Source organism: Lissotriton vulgaris, chromosome 6, assembly GCF_964263255.1.
Source record: "Lissotriton vulgaris chromosome 6, aLisVul1.2, whole genome shotgun sequence".
Lineage (NCBI taxonomy): Eukaryota > Metazoa > Chordata > Amphibia > Caudata > Salamandridae > Lissotriton > Lissotriton vulgaris.
Window position 1 is genome coordinate 582,208,506 of NC_141694.1, and position 20,840 is coordinate 582,229,345.

The window sequence follows — 20,840 nt, forward strand, 5'->3', positions numbered from 1 at the left end:
GTGAAATGAGGTAGGGACCACCACCACCATGCCCTGCATGTGAATCAGTCCGGGTTTACTTTGCCATTGAGATCACAATAAACCCCTGCAGTGACCAGGCGGCAGGCACCCAGCGGTACCTGTCAGTCCTATTTCTCACCAACTCCCTGCTGCCTAGCGGCACTCCCTGCTGCAGTAGTCTTGTTGCAACCCCTACTCGCCCCTCTTGACCCTTAATGATTGACACCGCTGAAGATGTGTGGTTACCTCTCACTGGGATCGGTGGAACGTATAACATGTGTCCTGAATGTACCATATATGTGGTGTTGTGCCGGAGTAGAGGAATTCGAACCTAATAGTAACTGTGCTTAGGGCATGTGCTAGTATTCAAAACGGTGATATATTGATTATGCAAGACATGCGCTAGTATTCAACGGTGACTTCTGGCTTATGCACGGTGCCGCACCAATTGGCCCATCACCTCAACTTTACAAAGCCAGGAAGCAAACCTGTGCTGGTTACCTCCAGGTCCCTGCCGTGCATGCCTAAACCTACGGAGCTCTTACTAATGGAGCATTATCCAAACAGAACTGACACATCTGTATCCCACTTCCGGATGACGATCTATGCATGTATGCTGTTATACTGCTCGGTGTTCCAGATCTTGCACTGCTATATCCAACCAGATCTACTTACTCTGACCGCAAATGGTGGGATACTGCAATTACCAAACCCAATGTAAACCTAAAATGCCAGTAGAACTTGTCAAGAGACATTCATCCTCTGTCCTTGACGCGCAGTAAACGTGGCAATCGACATTACAGAGCTGACAAGCCTCTATTTAACTTGAACTTGAAGTGTGCCAAATGAGGCAAACCAGGCCCCCCTAAGGCTAAAAGGATAGCTTGGGCCAAAGGCAATCGTCAACCATGATCTTGGCTTACTGAGTGCCTGTTAGAGTGGAACTCTTCTAAAAGCCAGACAGTGCCACCTTGTGGCAGACTGTCAGAGGCGCCGGTGGTGACAATAGTGACAGTGCCTCACACCAGAAACAACATTAATAAACCACCCAGTCAGAATTAGCACGGGAGAACTTGCTGCTGAAAATATGAGTGGTGGGCCCTTACCGCGCTTACGGAAGTCCAGCCTTGACTTACTCACCTTGTGGGTTTATACAAGGTACAAAATTGACAATTGCGTACCCCGTGACTACCTGGGCGGGTAGAAAATGTAAGGGCCCCTCCCCCTGCTGTGTACAAAAGCATTGTGTGTCACATATACTGATCTGCAGATACCTTCAAGAAACGTCCCCCATGCACCCCACAATGAGTATCAGACAAGTCTTCTACCATTCTACCCATGTGGTTACTCCTCCTGTCACCTCTGAGCTGTGGTAATCAATTGGGGTAGGGAGAAAGAGATAAGATCCTTTCAAATTCCTGTTAAATTGCTTTTTATCAATGGGGAAAGGATCACTTGTCCTGCGAAAAACTTAGGTCTGCAGGTTGGCAACTGGGTGTCTCCCAATAAAATGACCCTCATACACGTGTGTTTTTTGATTCGTTTGCGTTAGCGGTATATGAGGTGTCCCCGCTGTTGTCACACGTGCGTGCGTAATCATAGGGTCAGTTCATACTAATCCAGAATATCACGTAAAACACCTCGTGATATAGATGTCGCCATCCCAAACGGCACAAATAAACCCTTGACAAACGTCACATCAGAAGCACTTAAAGTTTGAGCTACTAGCATGTCATATCACCGTATGAGAGCAATTTACAAACACCATTGACCGGCAAGATCTAAGAGCACCACAATACAGTATAGCACAGCCACCTCGCGCCGTTTTTTGATATGAGAATGGGTGAGTTGACGCCTGACATGAGAGTGATTCTGTGCAAAGCATTGCCATTTTACAGTTACTTAATTCAAGATCACACGATTTTGAATATGTACAAATTTGTACTTTATTTATTTCCCCCATTCCCCAAACCCTCCCCCTCCTTTCTGTCTCCCCCTTTGTCCTTTTGTTGTTGTGTGCTTTCTTTTACAGGTACAATGAGACCTCTCATCACTTCAAGAATCAGGTTATAATTTACCTATTCTATCACTTAATTCACAATTTTCACCCCCTGGTCCTGAAGAAAGCTATTTGGCCAATAGTCTACCACAGCTGAAACATGTCGACCATTTTAAATGACCATTGAGTGCGCTTGAATTCATAAACAGAATCTGTAGCAGCACGAACTTTCTTTTAACAAAAGCTGGAATCCAGACTTAATAAACTCCTTGTTCTGAGAGCCCAGACTTTTTTATCTAATCACTTATCACCACCTTGATCACCCCAATTCCACGATCACTACTGCCTTAAAACTTAAGGTAAACCTCCTGGTGGAGGGTGCACACAAATGAACTGACCCTATGATTACGCACGCACGTGTGACAACAGCGGGGACACCTCATATACCGCTAACGCAAACGAATCAAAAAACACACGTGTATGAGGGTCATTTTATTGGGAGACACCCAGTTGCCAACCTGCAGACCTAAGTTTTTCGCAGGACAAGTGATCCTTTCCCCATTGATAAAAAGCAATTTAACAGGAGTTTGAAAGGATCTTATCTCTTTCTCCCTACCCCAATTGATTACCTGTTTCAAGCAGCGCACAGCTGTGGGAGTCAAAAACATAGAATTGAATACGTTCTTCAATTTCTAAACAACCTTCCCTGCCTTGAGAATCCATCATGGCTGGAAGCTTCGGACTCAGTTACACTTCTGAAGACTTTGACGAAATACTTGCCAGACCACCACTACTCATGGAAGGTGACCTCACCCAGACTCTATCTTCAACAGCAGAATGGGATGAACTTAGCGAAGCCAAAAAAGAACAAGTACGCACGGCCGTACATGGAATTATACTGACTGAATACCTTCGGGTTAATGCAGCCCCCAGAGGACTCTGGGTAACAAACGCACCACGGATTTTTCTCAAAGACCTTGCTTTTAGGACGGACTGGTCCGCCATTTCCTGGAAATGCACCAGAGACTATCTAGTTCTAATAATAAAAACAGCCACAAGATTAACAAATGAATTGACTGTAAAAATAGAAATCCTTGAAACAAAACTAAATAATACTGTAAATATAACTATTTACAAAACTCGTCTAGAAGAGATTAACAAAGAGATGAAGGAGAGCCAAGAATACCTAATCCAAACAAAATTACAGAAGCTAGCGAAAGAACTAAAACGCTTTTCGCTGGAAAGAATCCACCCCTACAGCAGCAAGGATTACAAACCAAACGAACACACTACCAATCTGGATTCGAGCAGTGCCTCATCCAATGACAGTTCAGACCAAAGTGGAGATGAACAGTCCAACCGAGGCAGAAACAACTTCCGCAACAAAAGAGGCTACAGAAGAGGCTACAATACCTCAGGACGCCCTCCATACTACCAGAATAGCGGACAAGGTATGCCCTTCCATCCATTCAATCCCATGTTTCAAGGTTGGCCAAATCCTTATTTCCAGTTACCTATGAATCATCAAATGCAGCCACAAAGTGGACACAACTTTCAACCAAGGATTCCTTTTTTAGGGAATGGCCGGAACAACCGTCGACCAAAACAAAAAGGAGTAACCTGGTCCGACCAGACCAGACAAGTCGAAACAAGGAGCATAACCAAGGCGAAAACAGGTCCCAATCCAACGACCTCATCGTCAACCTGACCAGCAAAACCCTTACTAACGACCAAATAAATGTCCTTAATAAAGGTCTCGGATACGTACCGACTCCAAAGACCGATATTTTCAAAACCAAATGCGAAATAGCCAATTTCTGTCGCACTCTCAAACTAAAAGCATTCTTTAAAGATGAAGCACCACCACCACAAGAAGGAGATACTACCCTCAGAAACAAATCCAATTTCTGTCCTTTGAATTCTCAAGTTCCCATCGAAATCTGCACCTTCGAACAGGCAATAATGAAAGAACTTGACGATCTAAACCAACAACCACAGAAGGTTTTCCAAAACATCACGAAAGCGGAGCAGTTAGCTCTAACAGAACTAAAAAATGACAAAGAACTAGTGATCAAACAGGCAGATAAAGGGGGAGGGATAGTACTCCTCACCCCAGAGGGATATGACAAACAATGCACTGATCTATTGGCCGATACCAAATTCTATGAGATCCTTGATTCAGATCCCACTACACGCCTACAAAGAACAATATCACTAATGATTGAGGAAGCTGAGGCTAACAATTGGCTAGCAAAAAAAGAAGCAGACTACCTAATCACCAAATCACCAATAATACCTTATTTATACTCCCTCCCTAAGACTCATAAAGGAAGGACACCACCTCCAGGACGCCCAATCGTCTCAGGAATCAATTCACTCCTAGAGCCCCTGTCAGAATTTGCTGACCAATTTTTAAGACCCCTAGTCCAAAAAACCCCGACATATCTTAAAGATACAAGAGACCTTCTAAATTTACTAAAATCATTTGAATACTCTGAAGATACTATGCTCTTGGTGGGGTTAGACGTAGAGAGCCTCTATACAAGCCTCCCTCAGCAAAAAACTCTGAACATTCTAGAAGAAATTCTTTTTAGCATAGAGTGGCCTCATAAAACCCCGAGACACTTTGTGCTAGAATGCTGCAGACTGGCCTTGATGGAGAATTTCTTTATGTACAAAGACACTCTCTTTGTCCAACGTCATGGGACTTCAATGGGCAGCACCTTCGCCCCCAGCGTGGCCGGATTGTACGTGAGCCACTTCGAGAACAGGTTCATCCAAAATGCAACTAACCCTTTCCTGGAAAATATTACCTTTTGGAAAAGGTATATAGACGACATCATACTGATCTGGAAAGGGGATGAACAGACTCTCAAACATTTCCACCGATGGTTAAATGAACAGGATGATTGTCTACAATTCACGTACACTGCCAACAATAAAACATTAGACTTCCTGGACATAACCATCTTTTCTAAAAACAACTCCCTCCATACCAAAACTTTCTTTAAGCGCACAGCAAAAAATAGCTTACTCTCTTTCAAAAGCTTTCACCCACGACCCCTAAGGGAAAATCTCCCTTACAGCCAATTTCTTCGCCTCAGAAGAAACTGCAGTATCAAGAGTGACTACAAGGACCAAGCCAATGATCTTTGTGAGAAACTGTCAGTTCGCGAATACCCTAAGAAAATAATCCTCTCTTGCAAGAAACGTGCACAGAACCAACCAAGAGACGCATTACTGGAAACACATCCAAAAACACCAGATAACAGAACGACATGTGTCACTACCTACAGCCCTGTCACAAACAAGGTGAAAAAGATAATTAACAGAAATTGGAAAATAATTACATCGAACAACCTTGACTGGCCAAAACCTCGCTTTGCAAATAAAAGAAGCAGGAATCTCAAAGATCTATTAGTACACACCAGACCACCACCGAAAAAAAGAAAAGAACAACCAGGCTTATGGAACACCACCCCCATAACAGGACATTATCCCTGTGGCACCTGCTTAGCCTGTGAAACGACGAAACCTACTAAAGATCTACAGTTGCTACCAGACCTACTTTGGAAACTCAAAAGACATACTAACTGCAATACGAGTCATGTGATATACATGATAACATGTCCGTGCCAGATGAAGTATATAGGTATGACTTGTCGAAAGGCCAAACAACGGATGTATGAACATCGCAGCAATGTGAACTGCAAGAGGACAACAACAAAAATGTCCACACATTTTAAAGAACTGGGACATACAGTCAAAGATCTGCAATGGGTCATTCTAGAAACCCTCGACACCATAGACAGAAATGCCACAAAAATATTGTTCGAAAAAGAACAACGCTGGGTGCACAGACTCAGAACTGACACCCAAGGACTGAATGACTCTATCCCCTGGCTCGCCCTTAATTAAATAAGTTCATCCTACGACTTGCTCTCAGTGTTACTCAGTTTCATTAACAATGGTCAAAAACCTTCTCTCAAATCCGGTCTACCAACCAGCCACAAGCTACACAATATCACATAATGATATCTGAAAAAATAAACAGTCCATCCAGGCAGCCACATTACGAGCCGCCAATAGATCCACAAATTTCCCCACGAATTAATAAAACTAACATCCCCCATTTATAACAATTTATAAGTTACAAATAATCCACATAGAAAATACTTTAAGGAAACAAAAGTATTATCGTAACACCGAGTCTTTCCTCCATTTCCACATCACTGCCCTTAAAAACATCCGCCTCGCCGACCGCCACCATTTCCGGGTGGACGGAGGCAGAGACAGCACATGCTGCGAGCGAGGACGCGATTGCAAAAGGTACAAGACTGGAGTACTGACTCCCTGCCAGACGCAAAGCGCAAGTATAATTTTTCAATACTAAGAATCATTTCCCTTTTCCTAGCGCTACCGTCCAGTTCACAACCTCCACCTCCTGATGAAGCGAATAGCTTAAAACTAAGAGGTAGGCTCAACCCGATATTTAGTATAGCCATCCACACCCACGCCTGACTACTAATCCAGAATATCACGTAAAACACCTTGTGATATAGATGTCGCCATCCCAAACGGCACAAATAAACCCTTGACAAACGTCACATCAGAAGCACTTAAACTTTGAGCTACTAGCATGTCATATCACCGTATGAGAGCAATTTACAAACACCATTGACCGGCAAGATCTAAGAGCACCACAATACAGTATAGCACAGCCACCTCACGCCGTTTTTTGATATGAGAATGGGTGAGTTGACGCCTGACATGAGAGTGATTCTGTGCAAAGCATTGCCATTTTACAGTTACTTAATTCAAGATCACACGATTTTGAATATGTACAAATTTGTACTTTATTTATTTCCCCCATTCCCCAAACCCTCCCCCTCCTTTCTGTCTCCCCCTTTGTCCTTTTGTTGTTGTGTGCTTTCTTTTACAGGTACAATGAGACCTCTCATCACTTCAAGAATCAGGTTATAATTTACCTATTCTATCACTTAATTCACAATTTTCACCCCCTGGTCCTGAAGAAAGCTATTTGACCAATAGTCTACCACAGCTGGAACATGTCGACCATTTTAAATGACCATTGAGTGCGCTTGAATTCATAAACAGATTCTGTAGCAGCACGAACTTTCTTTTAACAAAAGCTGGAATCCAGACTTAATAAACTCCTTGTTCTGAGAGCCCAGACTTTTTTATCTAATCACTTATCACCACCTTGATCACCCCAATTCCACGATCACTACTGCCTTAAAACTTAAGGTAAACCTCCTGGTGGAGGGTGCACACAAATGAACTGACCCTATGATTGCGCACGCATGTGTGACAACAGCGGGGACACCTCATATACCGCTAACGCAAACGAATCAAAAAACACACGTGTATGAGGGTCATTTTATTGGGAGAAACCCAGTTGCCAACCTGCAGACCTAAGTTTTTCGCAGGACAAGTGATCCTTTCACCTCTGAGCTGTGGCCAGCCAGAAATATTGGCTTTGTCACTGTTAGGAGTTGCAAACGGTAATTAAGCAACAGCTGTGGCTGTCGTGTAAGAATATCAAAAGCCGCCATTCTGAACTGATCAGACTGAGCCAAGGAAGTAGTACCTTCATGATGTTTGCAATTCCGCTACACTTATCTGTGCTTCTACTCTCCCCAACAAGAGGTCTAAACCAGGTTGTCTCCTTGCCCACTACTTTTAAACTCTATGTGCCACCCCCTACAACAGACAGTGCCCCTCCAAACTCAGAGGCAACGGCCGCTCATGGCCTATCAGTACTATTAAACTAGTAGCGCTATGATTGCCATGCCGCCCGAGTCCAGGCAGCAGCCCAGCATGGCCGGCACAGGTCACTTGTGCGGGAAGATCCGGGCTGCACAAACTTTGCTTAGGGAGACCGCTGCGCTGATGGATGACCCTTCCTCCGCATCAACCCCTGCGAAACCACACTGCCAGCACGGCCTCTCGATGGCCCGGGTCACTTGTGCAGGGGCAGACGGTGCACGGAAGGCAAGTACCAGGAAGATCCGGGCTACCCAGCATCGCTCAGGGAGACTTCTGCACTGGCAAGATGACCCTCCCTCTGCACGACCCCTAGCCCGCCGCTAAACCACGCTGCCCCAGCAGGGGAGATGCCAGGCTCCCGAGGCCTACCCACGAGACAGGGCTGTCAGGGGGGCAAGGATGCCTCGGCACCGTCGGGCGCAATCTCCGACCCAGAAAGAGGGGCTGGGGTGCACCGGGGTTCTCCCCTCCTCCCCCCCCACACAGGGCAGATGCTGGGTCGGCTGCTCTCCCCCATAGGGAAATCCCTCTGGCATGCTAACAGGCCTCTACTCCTGACGCCACGTGGTGCCCCTAAGACGGGCCCTCTACCTCACTGCCTCGTGCCCGCGAGTGAGTGGAGAAATCCCCCCACATCGGTGGCCGTGCACGCCAAATACCGTGCAGGCCAGTGCGGTTGCCGCCTTCGGGACCAACACCCCTACGGCCCAAGCCTCCATCTCACTTCCTGGCCCCCAGTCACCCGGTGTCAATGCAGCTAACCTCGCGGGGACCAGAGGCACGTATGCGTGGGACGGGTCCCTACTGGATCTAGCCCGTTTGTTGGGATCCTGGGGGTGGCGGGGTGGTTTCTAACACTTGGTCCTAGGCGGCCAGGGCAGCAAGAGAAAGAGGGCGAGAAGTGGGTGGGCGAGGTATAAGTACTCCTCCCCCTGCCCCCTCTTCCCAGAAGTGACGCCTGCATGGGGGACCCTCGAGGGTTCCCAACACTGGGAGGCCGACTGTTGTGTGCCATCCTGTGGCACTAAGGGGGGCCGCCAGGGCTTTAAGTGGGCCGGGTCTCAAAGTGTCTGAGCACCAGCAGTTTTTTAAAGGGGGCCTCGAAACGGGTCTCTATCGGGCTCGGTTTTGAGCCCTGGAACAGGCGCTCCGTTTTTTTTCCAGACTGCAGTGACAGCAGTTTGCTGTCAGTGCAGTCCAGAAAAAAAGTGCCAGGGCGCACAGAGCCTGATAAAGACCATTTCAAGACAGCAGGCACATCGGTGTGTACGTGCTCACATTGCTCACTTCTCACTAGGGGAGAAGTTACGGCATGACATCATGCCAGGTGAGCGGTGTAGTGGAAGGGAAATCCTTTGGAGAGTAATTTTCTTTCTGGATTTCCCTTCTATTTCTGAAACGCAAGAGCAGCAGCATTGTGGTAGGTTCACCAGGGCTTCAATTAGAAGCTTTTTCAATGTTATATGTAACCAGCCATAGTTACAGCTTATTTATCTTATGCAACTAATAACCATTGACAAAGCCAATAGTCCTTACTTGTTTTATGTGTAATGTGACTTGTTGTCTCACATATTTGGATGCAATGACAGGAACAGCAAAATACAAGTCGGGCGGCACACTATGCTAAACACAGATTTTTAGCGTAAGTGTGTTAAAGCCACGCCCCTAATTACATTGACCACTCCCCTTTGAGAGACCCCCCAGTTTTTTCATCCCACTTAAAGCCCTGGGGGCCGCCCTCTTAGGAGAGCCCTCTTCGTGGGCCCGGGGCAGCACTGCAAAGGTTTTCTTAAAGTCATTAACGATGAACTCCCAAGAAGCGTGCATCTGATTTCACGCATTTTGCGTGCATCTGCTTTGCAAATAGAAACCGTCTGGAGAGCATTCCTGAACGTTAGCACGTTTGTAAGGACCAGATGAAAGCAATCCTGAAGGGAATTGTAAACACCGAGACAGAGTGAGCACGCAGCAGATTTCTGCCCGGTGAAGGGCAGCGCTGCCATAGAGGGATAAAATAAAACTTCGCATCCAGTGAGTCAGATTTGGAAATGGCGGGGAGGGGCTGCTGGCACTGGGGGATTCCTGGCACGGGATGACAGCCACAGGGCATGTTAGAGTTTACTCGGCAGCAGGATACCCGAGAAGGTGGAGGCAGCAGGAGACTAGCTAAGCTTCCAGCCCCACCCCTTCGCGCAGCAGCCTTCAGTATTAGAAGGCGCTCACTCAATCGCTGCCTGATAGCCCCTCTGACACTGACTGCCATGTCTCTTCTGCTGATCCTCCTGTCGGCCTGCCTGTGCCTCCTGCATAGCTGCGACTGTACTTTCCGCCTCACTCTGCTGCACACCAACGACGTCCACGCTCGGGTGGAGCAGACCAGCCGCGACTCCGGAAAGTGCACCAAGCCACAGCAAGGCTGCTACGGAGGGGTGGCCCGCAGGCTGACCAAGGTGCGGGAGCTGCGCGCCAGCGAACAGCATGTGCTGCTTCTGGACGCCGGAGACCAGTACCAGGGCACCGTCTGGTTCAACTACTACAAGGGTGTGGAGGCCGCGCACTTCATGAAGCGCCTGGAGTACGATGCCATGGTGAGCGGCGCACAGCGCCTTCAGTGTATTAAGCGCATCACCTGCGGTCACTTGGCAATGGCATTTTGAATTAACTGTGCATCAGAAAAACCCTCAAATCGCTCCGATACGGAAGTGTCGCGTTGCTTAAATAAATGTAGTCGGACTTTCGTGGTTTTTGTTAACTGTGCTTTTAAATATCTAGGGGAATAAAAGAAGTACATTTTCTGCTACTCTAAGTAGTTCGATAATTAATTCTCTTCTCAGGAGTTATTTGCGCGAAGTGTTCACCCCCATTTCATTTGTGTCAACGGTGGGACATATATAATATCCCCCAACAAAGCAGTTCGTGTTCTCCACACAACCCATGAATAACTGCCCAGAGTTTTTTTTCCGTTAATTACCTTTTAAATTCGTGTAGCATTTCACAAGTTTTACCAGGCAGGACATTTCAGACATACACGAATGTCTCCATAGTAACGGCCTTTGCTAAAAGGGTGCGTTTGTTTCCTTGTTCATGAGATATACATTTTTACAGTTTGGCTACTTAAATAGAAGTTATCCACCATAGTTAAAGTTAACAGGTGACCATTTGCCACCAAGCTTACAGTTCTTAAGTTCTAGGCTTTTAATATGATAAATCTACCCAATAGGCGATAAGTGCTCATTGCCGGAATGGAATGCCATTTGAGTTTGTGAGCACCCAGAAACATACGTTTATGGGGGTGTGTGTATGTGTGTGTGTGTGTGGTGTGTGTGTATGTGTGTGTGTGTATATATATATATATATATATATATATATATATATATATATATATATATATTTATTTATTACCTACTGGTGGTCGTCAGTAGGTAGTTATAGTTAGGACCTTGTTTCTATTCAAAAAGCTTTTTTTGTTTTCCCAATAATTTTGGTGTCGTTTAACAAATCTTTGTGAAAGTTTCAAAACTAGTGGAGCGCTCTGGTCAGTTCCTGTCTTTAAAGTTTCAGGTTGATTCACCAAACGGGGGTCGAGAAAAAAGGGGGGTCCCAAAACGTGTTTTCCCCATGTAAATTTCCATGGGAAACTTTAGACAAAGCTACAGCCCGAACTGCTGAACGGAATTACACCAAATTTAGCAGAAAGGTAGCTGTTGGTCCAGAAAGAGCCCTTTTTTGTTAAATGCTGTAAATCCATTCAATAGTTTTTTAAATATTAATGGAAAAAGAAATATATATATATATCTGGGCGGAGCCTAACCACACATCTAATCGTGAGATCTGATTGGTTGTCAGGACTTCATCCAAGGAGTGTTGGCAGCCATCTTGGGACCAATATACATGATAGCACCTCATTAAAAAGCATTGCAGTGAATAGAAGGTTTTACGACTTGAGTTAAATTATATATCATTTGTTGATGGTACCATACTAATTTTAGGAATTGCGGTGTGTTCTAAGGTGATTTTACCCTGTGAAAAAGCCTTCTGCTCGGATATCATGAACCATGCTTGAGAAAACACTATTTTCTCATACTTTTCCCACAGTGGTTTGGAAGGTGATCTAGAAACTAAAATGAGAGCATATTTTCTGTGAATTCACATTAGCTTTCTCAGTCATGTGAGAAAGAAGTCTGACATTCTCAGTAAAACATGTACATCCAACAATGGCAGAGACAATAAGTTTATTCCTTTGTGTTCTACTGCAGCTTCCCAGGGTGTTCTAAAGAACAACAAGAGCGCTAACAGTCCTACTTATGACAAAAGTATTGCACACCTGAAGCCATCTTGATTGGAATAAAGTGGTAACTCTTAAAACATTTAATTTAAAATAGAGCAAAATGAGGGGGTTTCCTTTTGCCATATAAACAATGATTAGTGCTGCAGAAAGAAGAATAAGGGCACATTTTGAGTGACTTCTCAAATCCTCTTCTATTTCATGAAAAAATTCTGACATGCAGACTGAAACATGCACTTTCAATACCAGCAGCAGACTTCCCTGGTGAGCAGTAGCTTTCCTACAGTGATCTAATGAGCAACTAGAGTGCTAACATTATGAATTTATGGCAAATGTGTGACACATCTGAATTCCTTCTTGGTGGAATTAAAGTTAAAAAACCGAAAGTATTTCCTACTGAAGAGACTCCAGTAAATGAGGAAATTAGGAAACTTCATAACAAATAAATCTCCCAAGATGGCCACCAGAGACAAAAGAGCCCAAATGTAGCACAAACATCACCCAGATGTAGCCCATGTGTAGACCAATGACAGAAGTGTGCAAAACATGTTTTATTTATTTTTATTGTTGCAGTTTTGTATAGTGCAGACTGGTCAGGTATTGGAGTGCTTTACATGAGCATTGGTTACTTTACACAAGGACAAATTCATTTTGGTAGTAGACATGGGGAGATTAAGTGATTTGACCAGAATCACAGAATGTCGAGCTGAAGCAGAAACTCCAACCTGGTTCCCCAGTTGAAAAGTCTGCAGCTCGGGAAGAAACACCCCATCCTCTCCCCTATTTGCAACATTTAATCAAGTGGTCAACTGGATATAAAAACATAAAGATAACAAATAATTTAAAAGTGCTTTGTCGCTATTTGAAAACTCAGATAACATGTCCTAATTTTAGTTTTTTAGAGCACTAACCATAACTTTTTTGCAAATAAGACCCTCTCATCGATGTAATTTCTAAAGGAAATACTCTAGGTAATACTGTTTTGATTACATCGAGATGACCTCAGGCGTACCACAATTTTGTAATAAATATAGAATTTTAGCAATTTAGCTGTTTATTAGGATACTGCAGTGGGCAGGGGCATGGACTTAGAAAATTGAAGGCAGGTAGGCGGGAGCAGAGGTCACAATTTGACCACACTGGGCAAGCAGGAAGGGCAGTGGCAGCACAACAGACTATGGAGGGCAGTGGAAAGGGGGACAGGGGCAACAAACCAACAATACAGGACAGGCAAGAGAGTCTGTGGCAATATAATAGACCATTGTGGGCAGAAGGAAGAGGCAGTGGTAGTACAACCATACATGCCAACAGACCCGATTCAGCCAGGAAACGCCCAATGTTTGTAAGCCCAAATGGGCTTTATTTGATCCGTCTCCTGTCTACAATCTCCTCTTTTTCAATGTAAGTCAATGGGGAAAATCAATATCCCAGTTTTTGTTTCAAAATCTCCCTCTTACCAAGTTCAAGATGTTAGCAAGTATTGGTACATTGGATCATGGAAGGTAGGACGAATTGGGGTAGGGACATGGACTTGGATAATAGAGGACTGGAGGGACATGGAGAGGTGCACCAAACTCACCTTACAGGACAGGCATCAGGGTTTGCAGCAGCACAATACACCACACAGGGCATGCGGGACGGGAGTGCAGCACAACAATCCATAGAAAGTAATAGGGGTCTGCACATGGAAACAGAGGGCTGGGGGCAAGGGGCAGGGCAGGAGCAGCAAGCTGACCATGGAGGTCAGGCTGGATGGGCACTAGAAGCAAGGCAGACCATGGAGAGCAACAGTGAGACTATAATGGCATATACACAGACCATGGAGCGGAGGTGGGAGGGGGTCAGGGGCAGCTTGCTGACCACATAGGGAAGGTGGAAGGGGCCATGGCAGCATAGAAGACCATGCATGGCTAGTGGGAGGGTTAGTGGCTGCAAAATGGCCATGATGGGCAAGAAGAAGGGGGCAGGGGCATGCACAAAGGAGGATGGGGATAGAAGGGAGGGTCAGGAGCTGGGCACAGACAAGAGAGTTCAGGGAAAGGGGCTGCTACTCCAGAACATGAGGTTAATTGTTAATCTAGTGGTTAGTGGCATTTTGACTGTGTTCAGTGTTGTTAGAAAGTTACACTTACCTGCTACAAGAAAAAGAGAATTATTCCCAATGTAATATTTCTAATGTTCCATGCATACTTGACTGTTTTGGGGTATTTTCCGTACTCTATTGGAAACAACGCAACCGTCCATAAAAGGCCAAAGAAAACACAAAAGTGACGTTACTCAATGAAAGGATGAAGTGTTAATGTTTATTCCCAAAAGACTGAGAGGAATGGAATATTTTTTGGGGGGGGTCAAATGCTGAAAGCATTAAGGCTGTGCCAAACAAGAAAAAAATGGTTTGGTAATTGTGACTCTGTGTAACTGTTCCGTAAACATACAAGTGCCAACATTTCTGAGTTGACGCCCGCTTTCTGTTTGTAAATACCCATACAAAGTGAATTGGCACAATAAATTGGCAAACACAAGGGCAGTTCATTCCTTTAGGATTAAATAAAGCAGGCCTCCCTGCACAACATGTACTATGCTAAAAGGTTGCAATGTATAGCAAAAAGCTTTAATGTGTAGCTCACGAGCACCACTCCTAGAGATTATACATAGGAAGCTGGGCAGTCAGCTCGCTGTTGTTGTTCCTTTTAGCGAGGCTTTCATGTGCTGAGCCTGTTCAGTAACCTATGCAACATTTTTTAAATACCTGCATCTCTTTCTGTGGCGTTCTATTCGGTGTGCAGACCCGGCATGGTTGTCATCCCCTTCATTGTATGAAATTGCCCTCCTTAGTCCATTCTCCTATTTCTCCTGACCAATAGCATGCAGGTAAATCTGAAATAAGCCTTCTGCCCTCGTTATTTGTGCATAACCAGTACTCTTCTTTAGTAAGGTATCTGAGACAATGAAGGGTGAAGGCAAAGCGGAATATCCCAGTTTGACTGCAGCGGTATCCCAGACTGTCATTGAAGCACTAGAAGTAGGGGAGACGTTCATCCCCCACCCTAGTGCTTTTTGTCCAGTCAATAGGTGTGCACGCCTGGTTCAGAAAACACCATTGCATAGCTAATTATTCGTTTTTACACCCTAAAAAATATTACAATTAGGCTACTTGGTAATATTGCTTCACCCCAAAGACAACGAAGCCTCCCATATCAGGTGTACATTTCTGCGCAATATTTGGCTGTATTTTAATTCTAAACCAAATTTGACAAAGGCTCACTGGAATTGTTTAAGGAGGATGGGAAGAGGAAACGGTAAAGTCTAGAATAACCATAGTAGTTTGGGCATTAGTAACATTTTAACTGCGTCAAGCCTTTCTTAGCCAGGAGCTGCTTGTTGTCACGGATCCCCCTAGTGTCTAGTAAATCTAATAAGCGTTCTCTCACTCTCTTTAACTTATGTTTGCAAGCTTACGAAATGTCCCTTGGACATTACATAAAGTCACTAACGAGTTAAACAGTCACATTTGGTTTTTTCTGAAAAAAAAATTCCAATCAAGAGAGGGCAACTTGTATATACAATATCTCTTTTCTTAATTTGTATACAGATGAACTACAATATTAAAGAATCACAAGAAAATATCATAAAAAGACTGTGTGTGTGCCCCCACAAGGTGAATCATAATAAACCCATCACATATCCCTTCTAAAATATATATGACACAATGAAAAAAAAACAAAATACCAGAAAGGAAGTAAACCCAAGGACATAAGGGATCACGGGTGGAGGGAACAATGCCTTCCTTATGTTTTAAAGCGATGATCCACTATACCCCTTGGGCACAGCTCTATACTGCCCTAAGGAGCTTCTAGTCTGTCCACGTTTCGGTCCTGCTTAGATAATTTCCGGAGACCATCGTCAGGACTTGATGAGTTTCAAGTATTTATAGGGTACTGTAATAATTAATTATGATATCTTCAAAGCCTCACAAAGTCATTTTGATGTGATACCACTTGTATACTGAAGCTTGGCTCATAATGCTAACTTTTGAAAAAGCCTGTGGAATCAGGTGCTTTACGTTTACTTTCATGTCCAGTCAAGCGTTGTATATTGTGTGGTTCAGAAGGGCCTTATGACAGAAATAGCATTCATGTTCATTTCTTTTTCTGGGAAAGGCCAATGCCCATTTCTTTTTGTTCGTGGACATTTTTTATAAATATATATCCTTGTGCACATATAAATAGCTTTTCAGGCAGGCCTCTTCAGCAATTCGTCTGTTGTAAAGTCATTCACATTTTCCCTGTGTTCACAAAAGCTAGATCCTGGGGTAATGGATCTGCCTACTTCAGTCATTAAATCTCTTATGTGTGAGTGACAGCATAATGTAATCATCCAAATAGAGAGCAGTGCACTTCAAAGGCAGGGCTCAATGTTTGCATTATCTATTAAGTTACGTTTTTGTTTTCTTTTGTAAGAGCAAGACAGCTCAACCAGCAATGCTGTCAGGACACACATATATCTTCATATGCATTCATACCAATTGTTTCCTTTTTAAAATGGCTGAACAAGCCAGTAAATGGGCTGCAATTCTATGTGCATTTTTATGTAAAGAACAACAAAACCCATTCCAAGATGCCAGCCAATTAGTGTGCATGTGTGCACACACGGGGTGCAACCTTAGAATTGCTATTTATAAGCCTTTATTAGATAAAAAAAACGATTCCAATATGGCTGCATGCTTGCACATGCAGGGGTTGTCATTGTTGAATGTTTTTGATAGACTTAATAAAAAAAATTCAAAGGAAACAAATGTCGGCAATAGTTTATCAGCCAATGCTAGACCTATTGTTTTTGTTGATGGTCTATATATTTGAATGTCTGTCAGTTCTCCGTGCGGTTGTCTTTGTTCCCTGCTTGTGCTTCAGTTTGTATGTAAAGAGGTTCCTCTCTTTCATGGTTCCGCTCCAGGTGTCTTCTCCATCTAATGTTTATCTCCACCTACTCGTCTATACTCCGGGTATAATATCTGTGCACTATGTTCCTCTCTGTGTTCCATGTCTTTACTACAGGTGTCTTTCCTATCATCTCTTTGTGCTCCAGGTGTTTGGCCATTCTCCAGGTACATGTCTAAGTATTATTACCACCTGTGTTTTATGTCTGTGCATCCTATGTTGGGAAACATCATTTACAACGCAGGGTCTTATTCACGAACCCCCTTGCACACCCTTTTGCCCATATTAAAAACCAGCAGTGCAAGGGGCTTGTTAATAAGCCCCGCAGTTTTAATAAGGCAGTGCCGTTACCATGCAACTTTTACCACACATGCATTTACAACCCATGTATTTTTAGTGCTTTTTCAACACATACCTTTACTGTGCATGGAAAGTCTACTTAAACTAATAAACAGCATACCCAATGGTGAGTTCCTCAGATTTAAACGTAATTGTTCTAGAGATTGTGACTTCAAATCAGCAGCAAAGGAGAGTATCTTAAGGTTTGTGGCCAGAGGTTACAACATTGACCTTTTAGAGACCACCCTTAAGAAAGTAGAGAGAATCCCGAGAAAGGAACTGGTCAATGGAAAGGACAGAACAGTTAGCATCAGGGATAAAGACGAGGGAAAATTCTGTATGATTACCACCTATTTGGATGATGCTAATTCTTTTAACACCTTGGCTGCTTGGATTATTCTCATGCTGTGCTGGACCATAATGGAAATGGGTGTAGTCATGACGAGCTGAGCTCGTCATGAGCACACGAGCACTGTGCCTCATGACGAGCTGAGCTCGTCATAAGCACCAAAGGGGTTAAAAGCATTCTCCGAAGGAACTGGCATATCCTTAAAACGGATATGATCATAGGAGATGGCATTCCCCCAGCTGCCCTTATCACAAATAGGAAGGCTAGATCGTTGCGAGATAAACTGGTCCGTAGCCACCTTGAAATTATACCAGGCAAACAAGAAACACTAAGAGACATGAAAGTTTTTTTCCCCTGCGGGAAATGTAAGGCGTGTGTCAATAGCAAAAACAGGACTTACCTATGAGGTAGCAGGGATAAAAAAATAGGAAGATGATGAAGAAATTCTTGACATGCCACACAACCTATACTGTCTATTGGCTGACCTGCCCATGCGGGCTCTGATATGTAGGCAGTACAATACATGGTGTGAAGATTCGCCTTCTAAAACATATGCGTGCAATTATGAATAAGGACATGAATTATCCAGTTGCCAGGCACTTCTCCACTAAACATCAAAGCAACAGGGATATGTCGCAATACTTCAGTATAGATCATGTGTTAGCTAGTAGCAGAGGTGGAGATAGAGTTCTGAGATTGTGGAGGCCAGAGTCCCGCTATATCATAGATTTACAAACTAAGGCACCAAAAGGCCTTAATAGTGGGAAAGAGTTGTCAGTACACCTGGGGAGTTAACTTTACAAGGTGATAGGAGAATAGAGTTTTCTGTACAGAATGAAGTTTGGGTGATTCCGATTTTTCTGTATTTTTTTTTTTGTTTGTTTTTTCTTCTTTTGCTTAGTTTAAAGATCACATTGATTTTAACTTCAATAATGTCAATATATGGCTAGATGTGGACCTGTTACGAAGGACAAATGTAATATACAACAGGGCGACTTGAGTGTAAATGCCGATTCCCAGCTTATTAAGAATTTCTTTAAAATGTGCCTACTTTCTATATTGAATGTATATGATTTTTAAGATTGTGTAATCTTTCAATACATGAAAGCACAGTTGATAATGCCAATATACGGCGAAATGAGCATTAGAAAGCGTATATTTATATACATTGACACAAAATGGAAATTCAGGCATTAACTTCGTTCCAAGATGGAGCTCATTTTTTGTCAAAGGTAATCGGGTCCCTTTTCAGTGTCTATGTGTCAATTGAACTACGATTTAAATGGCTCCTCTCAGTGCGAAGTGTAAAGACTGAAGAAGGAGTCTTCCGAAACGCGTTAGTTGTGGCGCTGAAATAAAAGCATTGGCTAAACTTTCCCCGCTAGTGCTGTTCTCTTTCTTGGAACGAAGGAAGGAGTCTGGAGCGGCTATATATATATATATATATATATATATATATATATATATATATATATATATATATATACATCGAACAAGTGCAATCTCCCAGGCTCCGACCACAGCGACCCAGGAAATTACGCGGATCCAGTAATTATAAAGCACAGATTTTTATTTAAAAGCTGAACCAAGCAATCTGACGCGTTTCGGGCATCCGCCCTTGCTCACAGACAATCAGAGTTGGAAATGCTTGCGTTTTAAATAGTAACTGCTAAACAGTGAAAAAAGTGCATTTTTTTCTTTCTTTTTTTTTTTTTTCATCATACACCTCGTGGTAATAGACAGCGAGGACAAACTACTTGCAGTGAATAGCCTAGTCTGTTTTCCAAACATTTTGAAATGGCAACAGTTCGAAAAATTCATTAACTGGTTTGAATCCACATATTGAATTGACAAAAACAGAAACCCATGATATAAAAGTAAAAAATGTAAGAGAAACTATTTTAACAGCTTAAAATGCAAATACCAAAAGGTTGTATATAACAAATATATATACACATATAAAGCCCCCGCCTATATTCAATGTTGATAGTGCAAAATAGCAGAATAAAGTGCAAAGTGCAAAAGATAATTGTTGTTATTATAACAGATGCATTAAAAGAACCAGCAGTAATACTGTTGGTTATGTGCAAAATACGCTTGAATGTAAACAGTATAATGTTGCATCTATATCTATCAAAGTGCAAATCAGCGTAATATGTAAACATACGACTGTAGCAGCATAGTTATGAGGCATGGGCTATTTGGTATAATAATCAAGGGGATGTCATTATCGTAAGACGAACTGTTGCAAAAACATATTAATAAGGAACTACAGAAAAAAACTGTTGTCTATGTCCTCAAATAAGTGTACCCAAAAATTAAATGCAAATACATAAGTAATGAACCACCGTGAAATAATATGTACAGATGATACGTGCAACAACCCAACAAGGAGACAAAATATTAATCACGTGGGGGAGGGCGGCAGCCAAATGAACCCTACCACCCAAAGCAATGCAAAACGAAGTGGACAAAGCAAGGCTTGATTTACAGAAACACATGTAGGTCCTCCGTGTTATTAAGACCATTGGGAGATCTGCTGTCTAGCTCAAGAATGAAGTGAGATTCCATTCTTCTCAGCATCTTGACCCTATCTCCGCCTCTTCTGGGTTTATCTATTGCAGAGATAACAAAATAAGATAGGCACTCCAGATTGTTGTTATGGATTGCCCTGAAGTGCCTAGCTACAGGGTAGGCTGGGTCGTTATTGACGATGGCGCGTAGATGCTGGAGGATCCTAACGTGTACCGGTTGTCGTGTGCTGCCGACATACCTAAGTGCACATGTGCAAGTTAAAACGTAAATGGCAAATTCAGTTTTGCAGTTATATTGACCCTTGATTTGAATTGGGTCTGGACTGAACGGCGTGTTGTATTGCCTAGTGCTTTTGCCAAATTTACAAGCCCTGCAAGAGGTGCAGCGTATAAAACCTGATCTTGTTTTCATCCATTCCTGCTTTTTTCTGAGTTCAGGAAATTCATGGCAGATGTGGGACCTGAGTGAGGGACCTTTCCTAAAGGTGACAATGGGGGCTTCCGCTAGTTGGGGTTTTAGTACAGGGTCTGTGGCAAGAACCGGCCATCTTTTAGACAAAATGGATTTTATTTGCCTGGCCTGTCTGCCATATGGCGTGAGGAACCT

The 20,840-nt window shown here is 43.4% G+C and overlaps 1 protein-coding gene across 3 annotated transcripts in view; it reads left to right on the top strand.

Moving 5' to 3' along the window:
• The first annotated feature begins 9,860 nt into the window (after positions 1-9,860).
• Positions 9,861-20,840, top strand: part of NT5E (5'-nucleotidase ecto) — a 428,517-nt gene continuing 417,537 nt past the window's right edge. For 2 of the 3 annotated variants that reach the window (XR_015296621.1, XM_086926573.1), the window contains exon 1: positions 9,864-10,377. Coding sequence is in view for 2 of the 3 variants with exons in the window: in XM_086926573.1 (XP_086782699.1) it covers positions 9,898-10,377 (480 nt within the window). In the remaining variant the exon portion in view is untranslated. Of the gene's footprint in view, positions 10,378-20,840 lie in introns of all 3 variants that reach the window. The other variant, XM_086926572.1, reaches the window with a different exon arrangement.